The following is a 13,762-nucleotide window of genomic DNA, read 5'->3' as shown; positions in this document are numbered from 1 at the left end:
GATTTTACTTATGGATCGCATGCTTTTACTTTCAATTTCATTATTGATTGTATCTTGCTCCATGGAGAGTTAAATCTCTAGTGGGTACTTGGACTTGTAAACCCTAAGATGATATTATTTCTTTGACCTTTCTTTTATGTTTGTTTAATTGATGTCTTTAATTGAGTTCCAATCTTAAATACTTATTGAATGGGTTTTCCCTTAGAGTGACACTAGGGTTAAGAGCCTACATTGATAATCCTTGTGAGTGAGTGACACACCATGAGGGTTGACAAAGCAAAATTGGAGAGGGTGGAAAGGGTGAGTCGAGAGGTAGCGGAATGTTCTCTTTCCCATTTGGTGTGATTTATCATACCTCCGTGTTCCAAGAGTTCTTTGGGGTCACAATAGAATGAAGTGCTAAGAGAGGAACTCCACTGGGGCTTAGTTGCGCAAGCAAGAGAGTGAAGCATTGAAGTAATCCTTAGTGCTGGGGCTTAATTGTGACTAGGGATCTTTTGCATGGACCAAATGATTAGATCTATGTTAGGGAATAGTGTTTATCACTTGGAGTCCCTAGAGCTTTAAGAAACTTAACACAGTGTGAGGTATTGAGACTAAGAGATTTCTCCGCCAGGGCATAGTGTAGGGTTAGTCACGGTTGACCTTAGGTTTGGGACTGTGTATTTTAGGATTTTCACAACTCATTAAGCATCAGTTAGGAGACATAATAGTTGGTTTTACACTTGAAACAATTGTCCTAGGGAGGCAATGTCCGGGTGCCCCACTTTCTATCGATTGCCTTTCCTCTCATCTTTATAGTGTCTCTCTTCCTTCTTCTTTCTTTATTTCCATTCTCATTGACTTTGTTCGCACCACTATCAATTCATCTTCATTTTAGTTAAATAGCAATCTTTGTGTTTTTTATCACTATTACCTGTGGATACGGCTACCCACTCACCATGATATTATTACTTCGACAAACCCGTGCACTTATGGTTCACACGCAAAAGGGCGCTGTCAATGGTGCCCAACCATCATTAGGGTCCAATACAATATGTCTTTTATAGTCTCATCCAAAGCCACTTAATTCATAAAAGCCTTATAGAAGCTTGTAAGTGTTTTTTTTTTTAAACTCTTATTCTAATGCTTTATTCTAATGCTTTAATTTCGTTTGTGGTGATGCTTGGATTGGAAAACTTTCTTATCATGTCATGTAATATTTTGTTCCATGCTTCTTTAGTCCATCCATTTTGTGAACGATATGCAGGACTATTATACTCACCCAATAATCTTACTAAGTGTTCCTTGTGAATTTTATTTCACTTTGCCCTACATTCATATTTACCTTCACTTGCCATTTGGCTTAAAGTCACAAATAATAACAAAAAATTATTGATATAAAAAATGGCCACCGATCAACATGCTACTATAAATGTAGCAAACCCCTTGCATAAGGAAATAAATTCTCAAGCTAGAGATAAGGAAATAAATTTGCAAGCCAGATCCCTTCCATTAGAGCAATATGATCAATCTCCAAGTACGAGGTAAAATACTAATTACTTAAAGCACACCAAGAACAATTGCTAAATAATCATAAGAGGTGCTGAACAACAAGGAAGAAGGGCTTTGGATAACACACCACATACATCACAAAGGCCATCCACAATTGATAGTTATTGATGGAAAGCTAATCGAAGAGAAAACTTTAGAAACATATGAAATTACAAATAACAAATATTTAGTATGCTCTATAGTTCATGGCATATTCATGTTATTTCTAAATAAACAATAATGGAAACCTAAATTGAGATGCATATATACAAATAAGAGCAGCCAATTTAAAAATTAATTGTATATAAACTATCTAATGATCCAACACTTCATACATATAAAAAAACCACACAAGCTAATTTAAAAATATTTAGAACTCATAATACCCAACAAACAAGAAAACAAAAATTTAAATCAGATAAATTCATTCCTCCCAAATGAATCAAAAGATTAACAATTTCAAGAATCAAATTTCAACTTTAAATCAATCAATCAAACCTATCATCACTGAAACTCATTCGTTCATTCATTAATTTATCTATCCATATTCAAGAGAATTCGACAAATGGCAGGTTACAACAAATCTTAAGACCAATTAAAACTTTCCAAAAATGTTCAATGTTCAATCAAAACCCACAAAACCCAAGAATTTCATGCAATTAATTCAAGCCCCTTAACTAAATCTAAGATTACAATAAGAAAACCCAATCCAATTAGTTACAAAGGAAAAGCATCACCAAGAACTAGATAATCAAATTGAAACACGAAAACACACCAATTCAATCAAGAATCAAGCACAAATGAAGAGGAGAAAAAAAAGGGAATCAAACAATACCTTGCAGGGCCTGCCCTTGATGACGATGTAGCCCGTTCTTCCTGATGGTTCTGGCCTATTGAGGATACGTCTTGGATGCTTCAGTGTGGCCTTCGACTCCCCAACTCGATCCCCTTCCAAAAACCCTAGAAATCACCAGATTTCCATTGGGCTCGATCGAGAAAGAGAGAACAAGACCTCGAACTCCAATGAGAAGCCAAATAGGGTAAAAGCCATGCACTTTACAATGTGGAAAATAATCCCTTTGAGTGGAATATTTTTTTTATGTCATAACACCCATATTATGTAGTAAAATTAAGTAACCAAACAGTCCATATGGCATAATTCTCATAAAATGTTAAATTATGGTATATTGTACCGACTATGCCATAATTTTGGGCTACCCAAACATGCCCTTAATTGATGTGAAATAATAAAGTGTAGTGCTAAGATAGAACAAAAGAACATTAAAGAGATATAAATGAAGAAACTCCAAAACTGCATGTTTTTTTTTATAATTTCTCTAAATATTATTACATATAGTTTATTTTTTTTATTTTATAAAATATTTAATGTGTGTGGTACATTGAATCTCTTCACCCTCAAAACCAACATGTCCTTTGTCCATCTCTAAAGAAATAACCACAAATGGTGTTCCTCTGTTCATCTGTCAACTTTGGTAAAAATGATTTTATAAGAATTGAAGGTATTTAATAAATTCATTTTGGTATCCATGCATAACAAATTAAAAAAAAATTGATCATCTTGTAATTTAGTTTAGTTAGAGCCAAACTAACCAAATGCAAACATTTATGTTAATCATTATCAACTTTGAACAGGATTAAAATTAATAAAGTACACATATTCACATAATTGAGATCCAAAATTGGAAGTCTCGTGGAACTTTAAGAATCATAATAGATGATAAATCAAGAGAATAAACATTTAAATATGCGGAAGTGTACCTGATTTCAAAATAAAGGATCTATAATGGGTTATAATCTTCCAATTCTCTGCACTTGTCCAATCCAAAAAGTTCTCGTTCTCTCTAATGGGGATGGAGAAAACTCTCTGAAAAAAATTACATATGAATTAGGGAATACTACCCCTTTAGTTTTTTTTTAATTGCACTTTATTCAATTTAACCCCTCACTAAATTGAAAAGTATATCTAGTCTCTACACAAAAATCCCATAATAATTATACTCCTTAACCCATTAAAAAACTTAATTAGATCATGTTAGTTGGCTTAAATAAAAATAACACACATTTAATTTACATGTGTGGCTCTTTAAATTGAAAATTTCCAATAATCTCCCACTGGGCCATATATATAAATTTAAATGTGCTAAACTTTATGAGCTCCTTGATTTGTTATTTTAAACTTGAAGTATATCTTGACAATATCCTCCATTAGCTATATTGATATTGGATCAAAGCAACTTTCATGTCAAAATTCTTTACAAAATGGATTTCTTTTACATAATATGTTGTTGATTATTGATTATGCATAACAAACCAGGACTAACTACCATATAGGTGTGTGCGTCAGTGCGTGTGTATAAGAAATTTGAGAGTTTAGGAGTAATTTCATGTTTTTGAGGGATATATTTCCATAATGGGTTCTTTTTTGTCTTATGCATATAGTGCAGGTTAACTTAATACTCATATTATTAATATTCAATAAAAACTCCTGTCTATATTTACTGCCAGTCTGCCATCATAAATAATTCTGTCAAATAACACCTGCTTTCTTAACTTTACAAATTGAGTTGTCGCCGTAATAGTCTACAGTTAAAGCTAATTCCTATTAATAATAAAAAAATAGAAAAAATTTAACAAAATTATCTTATGATTTGCATCTTTATCAACAGTTTTGAGTTAAAAAATTTTAGTATCTTATAGTTTAAATCATTTAAAAAAAAATAGCAAAACATTTAACTCCGTTAATTATGAATTTAAATTTATTTTTTTGTTCTTATTTATATTATTAAAATATGTATTAATAAGAACCATTCAGGATTATTTGCATAATATTTAAAACTCATTCAAATTATAATTAGATGTAAATTTAAATGACTCTTAATTAATGCATATTTTAATAATATAAATAACGGACTCCGTCAATAAGAGCTCTTATGAGTATGCCCAGTGTACCTTTGATCCGTTGAGCGAGAGCTCTCCCACACGGGACCCTTAGATCACTATGGCCGGCTTTCATCCCTGTTCAACCAGTCGGTCTCACTATACAACTAATTTTTCAATTCCACCATCACCTAATTAAAGATCATAAAGTGGGCAAATTGAAGTAAAATAGAAGCAAACTCGAAGTCCTTAAAAAAAAAATTATTTTGAATTAGTTTTCACATAAATCCAACAAGGTTTACCCCTCCCTCGTCAACAACGAGGATGGCAAATTTACAAAAATTAGTTTAACCCAAATTGCTGTGATTAATACCTTCTGATAAAGATGAATTATGATAACATGAATAAGAAGTCCTGTGAAGTGATCGACAGCAATTCTAGTGGGCACTACATAAAGGAATCATTCTTCGTTGAAGTCCATAAGAAAATCAGTCAAGTTTTCTGAATCGTTTATGGCCTCTTCCAATGTCATTGGGCTATCTTTCTTTGGTTTTTCCTGGAAAGAATACACAACAAAAAGAACATACCTGAGTTAATTAACAGATGGTATCAGAATTAATTTCTTCAACACAATATCTAGATGGAAAAAACTTTAGTTTTTAACTTCAGTTTCTACAGTAAAACACTGCATTGTTCTAAATTTCTAAGCAATTAAATGCACACACAAAGTGGGACCTAAACAAACCGAAAAGTTAAACAGATTTTCAAATCAGGAAACTCAAGAAAATTCAGGCAGAATAGAGTCTGAAGGCTAATAAAGAAATTGTACCTTTCCTTTTCGAAGTGGAGGTGTACTTTTCAGAACACTCCAATTCCGAGTGATCTTTCCTTCATCCTCTTCCTCTTCATCCTCCCCATCTTCTTCATCCTATCGCAATAAACATAAGACATAAAAGAAATCTTAGTTTTTCTAAACAGGCGCGAGGAATCAATTATGAGAACCATAATTGAAATCATTTCTCTCACATCATCTTGTCCTATATCAACTGCACTTGCCATTGCTTCATCCATATCTGTGACCTGCAGCAGTTCAACACACTAATGAGATGGAGAATACCAAATGTTTACAGAACTCCTTGGCAGTTTTAGTTTATAAAAATTATCAGTAAGTTTGACAGCTGTATTGCAACCTCAATATTATCAATTACCTCAAGTTCTGGTTTTCTTTCTTTGGCCAAAATTTCCTCAAGCTCCTCTCTAGAAATGATTTTCCCTTGCTGAGAACAGAACAGTAAATTTTTAGCACCAAGAGAGGAATGGGTAACTTTGGGATTCATGTCAAAGGATTAAATTGTTTCATTTCAGGAAGAACAGTGTGGCCAAAACACATAGAGTAATGAATTCATTGAATTGTCTATTCAAGTATTCTTTTGTTCAAATTCATGCTAGTAGTATGAAGTACTATGAACATCTAAGATTTTATTAGCATAACAAGGAATTCAGATATTTCCAGAAGATAAATAATGGCACAAGCAAAAAATTTGTTAAAGAAGGCCTCTGTCTGTAAAGTTCCTAGTTTTGGTTCCCTTTGTTTTCTCTTGCTGTTGGTCAGCTTAATGTTTGTTTTGTATCTGTCCTTTTCTTTTAATAAATAGCTCTAGAGCTCTTTTCATTAAAAAAAAATTTGTGAGCATTCTAAATACCAAATAAGTTGGATGTGGTTACAGTAAAAAATGATTGAAATCAAGATCCCATATAATCAGCAATTGTTATATGCCAACCTATGCCATGGTTTCAGATGTGGCAAATGGAGTAGGAAATAGACATCAAAAAAATTATTTTTAAAGATGTTGTCAGGCATCATCAGTCACAAGTTTCTGATGATAGATAGCGTTCTTACTCATGACTTACTAAACTCATGAATAAAAAGGTATAAGATGCCTAATAAGTTTCTGTAGAACTGCATACAGAAATGAACAATTTCCCCTGGAAACAATTATGCGAGTAGTATATAAAAATAAATTTCACAGGTTCTTTCAGTACACAACAATTCAATTTAAAAATCAAGCGGTTTCATTATTTCAACAAATCATGTCTGCAAGGGATTAAGAAGATAATAAAATATGTAAAAGCATTATTAATGTGGAAACTAAGAGTTGATTGGTTATTCATGTCCCATTGCAAACCACTGATAGCCAAATATTGAAAAAAGGAGTCTGGAAAGATTATTTTTGTAACAGATTCAAATAGAAACCTGTTAGAACTATCAAAATGGTAGTGGATGTATCTGGAAGATTGAAGCAGGCAAAACATCACTTACATCCATTAGATATGCTAGCATGCTCGGTGTAGGTTCATGAAAATCAGGTCCCCTATAATCAATAACTTCATCTGGATCCTGGATGTAATTAATTGTTGGGTAAACTGGATCACCACCCCATACTGCAATGGACAGTGGAGTATTAGTAGACAAACCTCACTTAATGAACTGTAAGCAGTATAAAATAAAAATGGTAAAAACAATTTGAAAAATAAAAATCAAATAAGATTGTTCAAGTAGATCTATGAAAGCGAATAATACAATAAATTAATTAACCATATCAAAGACCAATATATTTTATGCCCCACTCCAAATTAAAGGATTGATGTAGAAAATTGAAACACAGAGTTGCTACTTATCTTACCATAAACTGTATGAGCAATTATAAGAGAATTGGATAAACAAACTATAGTTGCGATATATTTAATAATTGGTCATTTTGAGCATATATATGCAGCAGAACAATTGGCAGGCCAATCATAAGCTTAAATGATTGCCTTAACATTGTACTCTTCTTGCTCTTTGTATCTGTGAAATTAGAATTGCCTGAACCTTATAGTTATCACATGGATTTCTGTCTATCTTTGAGGTGAAATCCTCAGAAATTGAAATTTATAGACATTTTTAATGTGTAAGCAAAAAAGAACACTCCATCATGGAATTCATCATTCTAATTATGGAATTGATACCCAAAACATTGACAAATATATTAATACAGAACCAAATTTTAAGTGAAATTTACTGCTAACGGATCAGTAGATCTGCAGAAAGAATGACTAAATGAGATGCATACTCTCTTTTATTTGGTCCTCACGCAAACGCATTGCTAGAGGATCTCTTTTAATCCGAGCATCAGTGCCCATCATGATGCGGTATTCTTCAGCAGTTTGATGTTGGAACATCGTGATGAGTTGAGTATTCTCATCCTCACCCGTCTCTTCATAGTGCTTTTGCACAGCTTCACGTGAAGTATCCCTAGTCCACGCTGTAACCCACTCTGAATAGTATGCAATGGGCCCTATTTCTTCCAGTCTTCTCTGTTCTGCTTCCAGCCTGTAATAGCATATTTTAAGTCAACAAACCAGTTGTTATAACATTTAGTGAAATGAAAATATTCAGCTCGTTTCACAAAAATCTATAATAAGTTTCTGGTTTCAGGTGATCACCAGAAAAAGGAGAGACATAATTTATATCATTATTTATGAAAATCCAAATTTGACTGAGAGAAAATTAATTTATCCAGGATAAATAACTGATATAACATATAAATAAAGAACAAAAGGAGAGTGAGCCAGACCTAGGAAGCTTCATAAGAAGAAACAGAAAGCGATTTTATATAAACAAGAAAATATAAAAATGTTCCCATATCATCAGCTGTTAGCCTGTCAGCAAGAGCATCAAATATTCTTCGGATCAACAGCAGATAATGTACATAACTAAATACAAGGGTGATAGCCAGGGGTGGGCAAGGAAACCCGAAAAACCGAAAACCCAAACCAAACCTGAAAAACCAAATGGAAAATTTGGTTGACCACATTGGTCAGCTAGCATTCAGTCATTCAGGTTGGCTTTTTAAATTCATGTTCTGGTTGTCGGGTAAAAAACAATTCAGATTGGCTGCATGACCCGACCCATTGTATATATTAATATATATACATAGTTTATATATGATTATGAAATCAGTTAATTAGAAAAAAAAAAAACAACAAACTTACTGTATAAATTGAAAGCTAACATGAAATTAAACTTCATAATTAATTGGTAAAAATGAATTTAAAAATATATAAAATATAATCGATTTGGGTTGGAATTAAACAAAAAAAAAATTCGGGTAACTGGTTATCTGATTACATGACTAACTGATAAGTTTGGATTGGGTCTAGACTTTCGGGTTCGAATCACGTATCTAATTTATGCTCACCCCTAGAAATGGCCCTTGGAAAAGTAATAAAAGAAGAAAGAAGCATCAGCAACAATTGAACAAATAAATTTTACCAAAATTTTGCCTAGGGAAAAAATGTTAAAATTTCATTTTAAAAAAAACTGTTTGGTGAAGTTCCTCATCGTCAGAAGAAACAATCACTCTAAACGGCCATATAAAATGTTGCATCACAATGTGCTTTACTCCTTAGCACCTAATTGAAAGGAATGTATCTAGAAGTCTTCCATGAAAATGCAGTATCTAACACAAGAACTGAACAAACCTCATTCACAGAACTTCAGTAAAGTGCAAGAAATCGAAATGATAGAAAAGCTCGGGGAAGCAAGTTGGGAAGAAGAATTGGTATAATAGGCCTGGATCTGAACAACTATATTTTATAGTTCACTACAGGGGAAGCAGATGCTATTTTTCTGAACATCTAGGCGAAACATAGCTGCAGAAATGGTTGCCACACATAGCTTGGTATATTACTATATTATATATTGCATATGGTGATAAATTCCAATGTCAACCAACTCTAGTGAAACCAGAATGACTCAATATCAATACAATAGGACCACAAGTGCAAAAACTGCCAATTACAGCAACAACATTCTGAGAACAGCAATGAATACAAAAATTGTTACGCATGTGAATTCTTGTGTTTAATGGTCATATCAAATGTATTGGAGGAATTATAGGATAAGCATGGGGAAAGCTTAACCCATTTGAGAGGAAGGTAGCACAATATCACAGATTAATCAGCGTCAGATGGACTACTATTACAGGGTACAATGAATTTTACATACATCTTACAAGTAAGCAGACCAACAAATTCATCTAAATATGCATACAATAGAATGAGTGAGAAATGAAGGTAGAGGAATAGAAGAGAAAGTGGCTGAACTACTGAGCTATGCAAAATGTTGTAGGATCTTGTACTTTATAAAATTACTAAACATGGAAGGATAAGTCTAAAGGAATCTCCAAATGTTACAGCCAAATGACCAAATCAGAGGAAATAACTCTAGCTCAACCAATACAGCATATTCAAGTTTCAACCATTAGTATTGTCCACTTTGACCTACCCTACAATTTTGTTCTGAAAAATGTGCCACGGTTGGTGGACGTCTCTACATATAAACCCAACAAATACTATCATTTCCGATGTGCAACTGATCAGTTATTCCCTGAACTGCTAATGTTCTCAGAATAGGATGGTTTTATCTCATGGCTCCACCATGAATAGAACTTCTCCCTTGCCTTATGACTTTGGGGCATTAAACAGTCTTCGTTGCAATTAATGGGCCACCTCTCCATAGTTTTTCTGTTTATTGTACGGCTCGAATGCCTATCAACTTATTTCATCCATATTAAATCTAAAGTAAGAAACGTAAAATTGAAACTACAACTCTAACCTTCAATAATTTAAAAGACATTTGACATTTTTACTAGTTTTATTTAAATCAAGCATGAGACAGAAAAGCATGGGAAAAATGGGAATACAAAATCCAGTCTTAACCTAATTACCAGGATAAAAGTAATTTTACACCTCTAAAGTTGTTGCTATTGTCACTTTCACAGTGAATGTTTCAATTTTGTCAATTACAAGGTCAAGTTCACTGTAAGAGTCGCATGTTCAACAATCCACCATGCCGCACCACCATGTGCTATTCTCATAATGACAATCTAATAACATTATTTCATGTGATGTAACTGTAATGTGTACTTAATCTTTAGACAAAAGATGGCAATTATAATAAATAATCATCAAGGATTTAACAGTACCTTTCCTCTTTTAATACTTGTTTCCTTGCCCTTGCAAGAGCAGTCTCAGTTCGTGTTGGATGATCTCCAAAGAGTATAATTTGCCCAGTCTCTGCCATTGCTTTTGCGAACACCTACAATCGACAATCAAAAAATGAAACTTAGTGATTAATTGACATAAATTGCTTAGTAGGGGGATAAAAATCATATTTCTGAGGGTTTCTCTTTGTGCTGATGATACACAACCAGAAATACGGCAGAACGAAATAAGAGCTACTCTCAAACCAGTTTGTTCATTGATTTCCCTTGACTAACCGTGTCAACATCTGGTCGCCGCCTTTGCCACCTTGACCATTGCTCTTTGTCAGGTTTTCTCCAATTCCACCATAAATCTTCACTTGAACGAGGTTCTTCAATGGGCTTCACTTTAGAGGGATCAACAAAGGGGTGTGGCCGACCAATTTTCTTGTCCAATTCATAAGGGGTAAGATTCTCTACTTCTGGTTCTGTCTGATAAGTCACATATTCGTCAAATGGGTCTCTAGGTTCATCAGAAGCATCATCGGATGTTTCCAGAACAGGAAATTCATCAGTTTTATCTGTGCTAGTTTCCACAGCTTCTGAAGTGGCAGCTTTTTCTTTATACTTCTTCCTCCTGCTTCCTGGGTTTTTGCCATATGATGGCTTCCCTTCTGACTCGCCTACTGGTTCAGGGGCGCGAGCAGCCCTCACCCTATTCATGGTGCCCTCAGGCCAATACTCCTTCCCAGGTATGCTTGAGCGGGCACCAGACGCAGGTTCCAGCTGGCCAGATGTGGAATCCATGTAACTAGAGTATGGAGGGGGTTCAATTGACGATGGGTCAAATTTCCCATCCTTTCTCGCACACTTTATAATATGAGGTAGTCTAGATGTCCTGTTTGGTCTTACAAGAACCTGTATCGTCCTTGAATGAGACACACCTAAGAAAGGTCTCTGATGATTGCACACATAACAAACATACAAACTGTAGTCAGACAGAAAGCTTTTACAATAAGCAAATAAAGGAGTCTGTAAGTCTTCACATGTACAGATTAAGCATCGAGTAGTGACTTATAAGGTGTGATAAATTAAAGAGAAATGTCATAAAGTAAATCAAGAAAATAAAATCAGCACCCCACACACCTTAAATAGCCAGTTTCTTGATTTAACCGTATCAAATCCTGTGTCATGTATAATACCAAAGACAATTCCATCTGAGAAAGGCAGCACATGAATTAGAAAGCAAGTATACAGCATTCACTCAAGTATTTGAGTTGAAAAGCATGAATAAAAACCTCGAATTAGCCAAGAAGATGATAAAGATGCCATCTTTCCCTCTCTTCCAGCTCAGTACCCAAACTTGAAAGATTAACAAACTAATTTTGGATCGATTTAAATCGAACTGAAGATGGTGAAAACGGGATAAAAAATCCCAAGAATTAAGATTTATTCGAATGAATTAAAAAAAAAAAATCATGCAATAATCCAATGTATGCACAATATAAGATGATGAATGTTAGATACCGAAATCGAATTCAATCGATCTTAGGGTTTGGAGACAACCGGGAAGAAAGAAAATGGAGAAGGGCACCTGAACGCCATTTTTCGCAGCTTCTTCGCGGACGGGTAATGGATAACTATAAACCCTTGTATTCAGGGGAATTGCAGATTTGAGGTTTTGCAACGAAATTTCATTTAAGCCCTTCCTAAATAAATAATTTAATTAAGTAAAATTTCATAAGACCCCTAAACCCCATGCATGATTGATTTATTTATTTTATTTTATTATTTTATTTTATTTTATTTCAATTTTTATGGTTGTTGACCCACATAGGAGGAGATACTCTATACAAAGGTAAATCATTCTCTCAATAGATTTTTTTTATTATTTTTTATTGGACATGGAGAAGGATTCAAGCTCAAAACCATTGATTCCTTATTTAGGACAATAATGCTCAAATGACTCTACATCTTTTAATTCAATTATCATATTAGACTCCAAATTTAAAAGTCTATAGATTTTACAGTTAAAAAAATATCCAACAAAAACATATTCTACATCTTTTAATTTAGTTATTTTTGGATTGTTATCTTTGTAATATACAAAGCACCCTCACATTTTTAAATAATGAATATTTGGTTTTCTCCTCTTCCATAATTCATAGGGAGAAATTTTATTTTATTTTTTTTATAGGAATTCTATTTAAAATATAACATGTAGCAAGAAGTGCTTTACCCCAAAGATTAAAAGGCAATTCAACATATAATAAAGCATTAACCATTTCAAGATACTTTGAATTTTTTCTTTCAGCCAAGTCATTTTGTTCAGGAAGTCTAGGTGCAGGTTTTTTATGTATGATACCATGTTGCTTACAAAATGCATTAAAATCATTAGAAAAATCTTCTCCTCCTCTATTTCTTCTAAGAATTTTAATCTTTTTTTCTTATTGTTTTTCTACTTCTGCCTTATAATACCTGATAGTATTAAAAGCTAGTAAATATGTCATTCAATTCACATATAAAAGAGTGTACTAATTCTAGAAAATTGGAATTTTTTCTATGCTTTTAAAAGGTTTCTTTGTTATTGAATGATGAAAATTTGCCTTATGATAATGGTTGCAACAAATCAAGTTTCCTAATGGTTACTCAGCAAATTTATCAAAATGTGTAAATGTGAAAGATGACAGAATTTCTTGAATGAAACCTCATGATTGTCATGTGTTTTTAGAGAGATTACTTCCATTAGCTGTATGAGACCTCGGCTTGTTTCTAATACTATGACAAAATTAAGCATATTCAAAGCTTTGTGCTCTGAAATTTTAAAACAAAAGTTTTGGATCATCTCCAAGAATAAATTACACTAACACTCAATCTGTAAGCTGGGAAAAACTTTCCTTCCTTAATTTTTTGAAACTATGGTACATCTAGCGATTCATTTAACTTGGGAGGCCAAAGTTGGTGGCCCTATGAACTACTGATGGATGTATTCCAATATTCCATTGAAAGATGTATGTCAAAATAATTTTTCATTGTTTACATTGCTTTGCTGCTTTTGAAAGATTTATAATGAGTGTTCTTATTTAGATATATGCACAAACTTAAGTGGTATGTTCGTAATAAATCACGACCTAAGGGCTCCATTGTGGAAGGATACCTAGCAAAAGAATGCTTGACATTTTGTTCTCGATACTTACATGGTATTGTAATAAAATTTAATAGTCCAAAAAGAAATTTTGATGGAGATTCATTTTCAAGAGACACCTCATCCTTGACAATTTTTTTGTGCACTTAGGCAATCTTTT

At 33.3% G+C, this 13,762-nt stretch overlaps 1 protein-coding gene across 5 annotated transcripts; it reads right to left on the bottom strand.

Annotated features, from left to right (window-relative positions):
• Positions 1-4,680: 4,680 nt before the first annotated feature.
• Positions 4,681-12,133, bottom strand: LOC120278030 (protein PLASTID TRANSCRIPTIONALLY ACTIVE 12, chloroplastic). Of its 5 annotated transcripts, none has more exons than XM_039284920.1 (11): positions 12,052-12,133; positions 11,756-11,862; positions 11,604-11,674; positions 10,755-11,414; positions 10,461-10,573; positions 7,545-7,804; positions 6,752-6,873; positions 5,640-5,708; positions 5,458-5,511; positions 5,261-5,359; positions 4,681-4,987 (listed from the first exon to the last, which is right to left on the bottom strand). In XM_039284920.1, the coding sequence occupies exons 2-11, from the start codon at positions 11,787-11,789 to the stop codon at positions 4,892-4,894; spliced, it is 1,578 nt and encodes a 525-aa protein (XP_039140854.1). In that variant the 5' UTR covers positions 11,790-11,862; positions 12,052-12,133; the 3' UTR covers positions 4,681-4,891. The 5 variants fall into 5 exon arrangements, with proteins under 5 accessions (XP_039140854.1, XP_039140852.1, XP_039140855.1 ...); XM_039284918.1 differs by having other exon boundaries at positions 11,985-12,105; XM_039284921.1 differs by having other exon boundaries at positions 11,756-11,819; positions 11,985-12,103.
• Between the last annotated feature and the right edge of the window lie 1,629 nt (positions 12,134-13,762).

Source organism: Dioscorea cayenensis, chromosome 15, assembly GCF_009730915.1.
Source record: "Dioscorea cayenensis subsp. rotundata cultivar TDr96_F1 chromosome 15, TDr96_F1_v2_PseudoChromosome.rev07_lg8_w22 25.fasta, whole genome shotgun sequence".
NCBI classification, from domain to species: Eukaryota; Viridiplantae; Streptophyta; class Magnoliopsida; order Dioscoreales; family Dioscoreaceae; genus Dioscorea; species Dioscorea cayenensis.
This window is presented reverse-complemented; position numbering and strand designations above follow the sequence as displayed.

Bases quoted from the DNA above. Each gene is read 5' to 3' on its own strand.
- LOC120278030 (XM_039284920.1), bottom strand. From the start codon at position 11,789: ATGGCATCTTTATCATCTTCTTGGCTAATTCGAG. The intron at 7,805-10,460 runs GTACTGTTAAAT...ATGCTATTACAG, and splicing joins CAAGTATTAAAAGAGGAAAG to GCTGGAAGCAGAACAGAGAA. The intron at 4,988-5,260 runs GTACAATTTCTT...TATTCTTTCCAG, and splicing joins CTCCACTTCGAAAAGGAAAG to GAAAAACCAAAGAAAGATAG.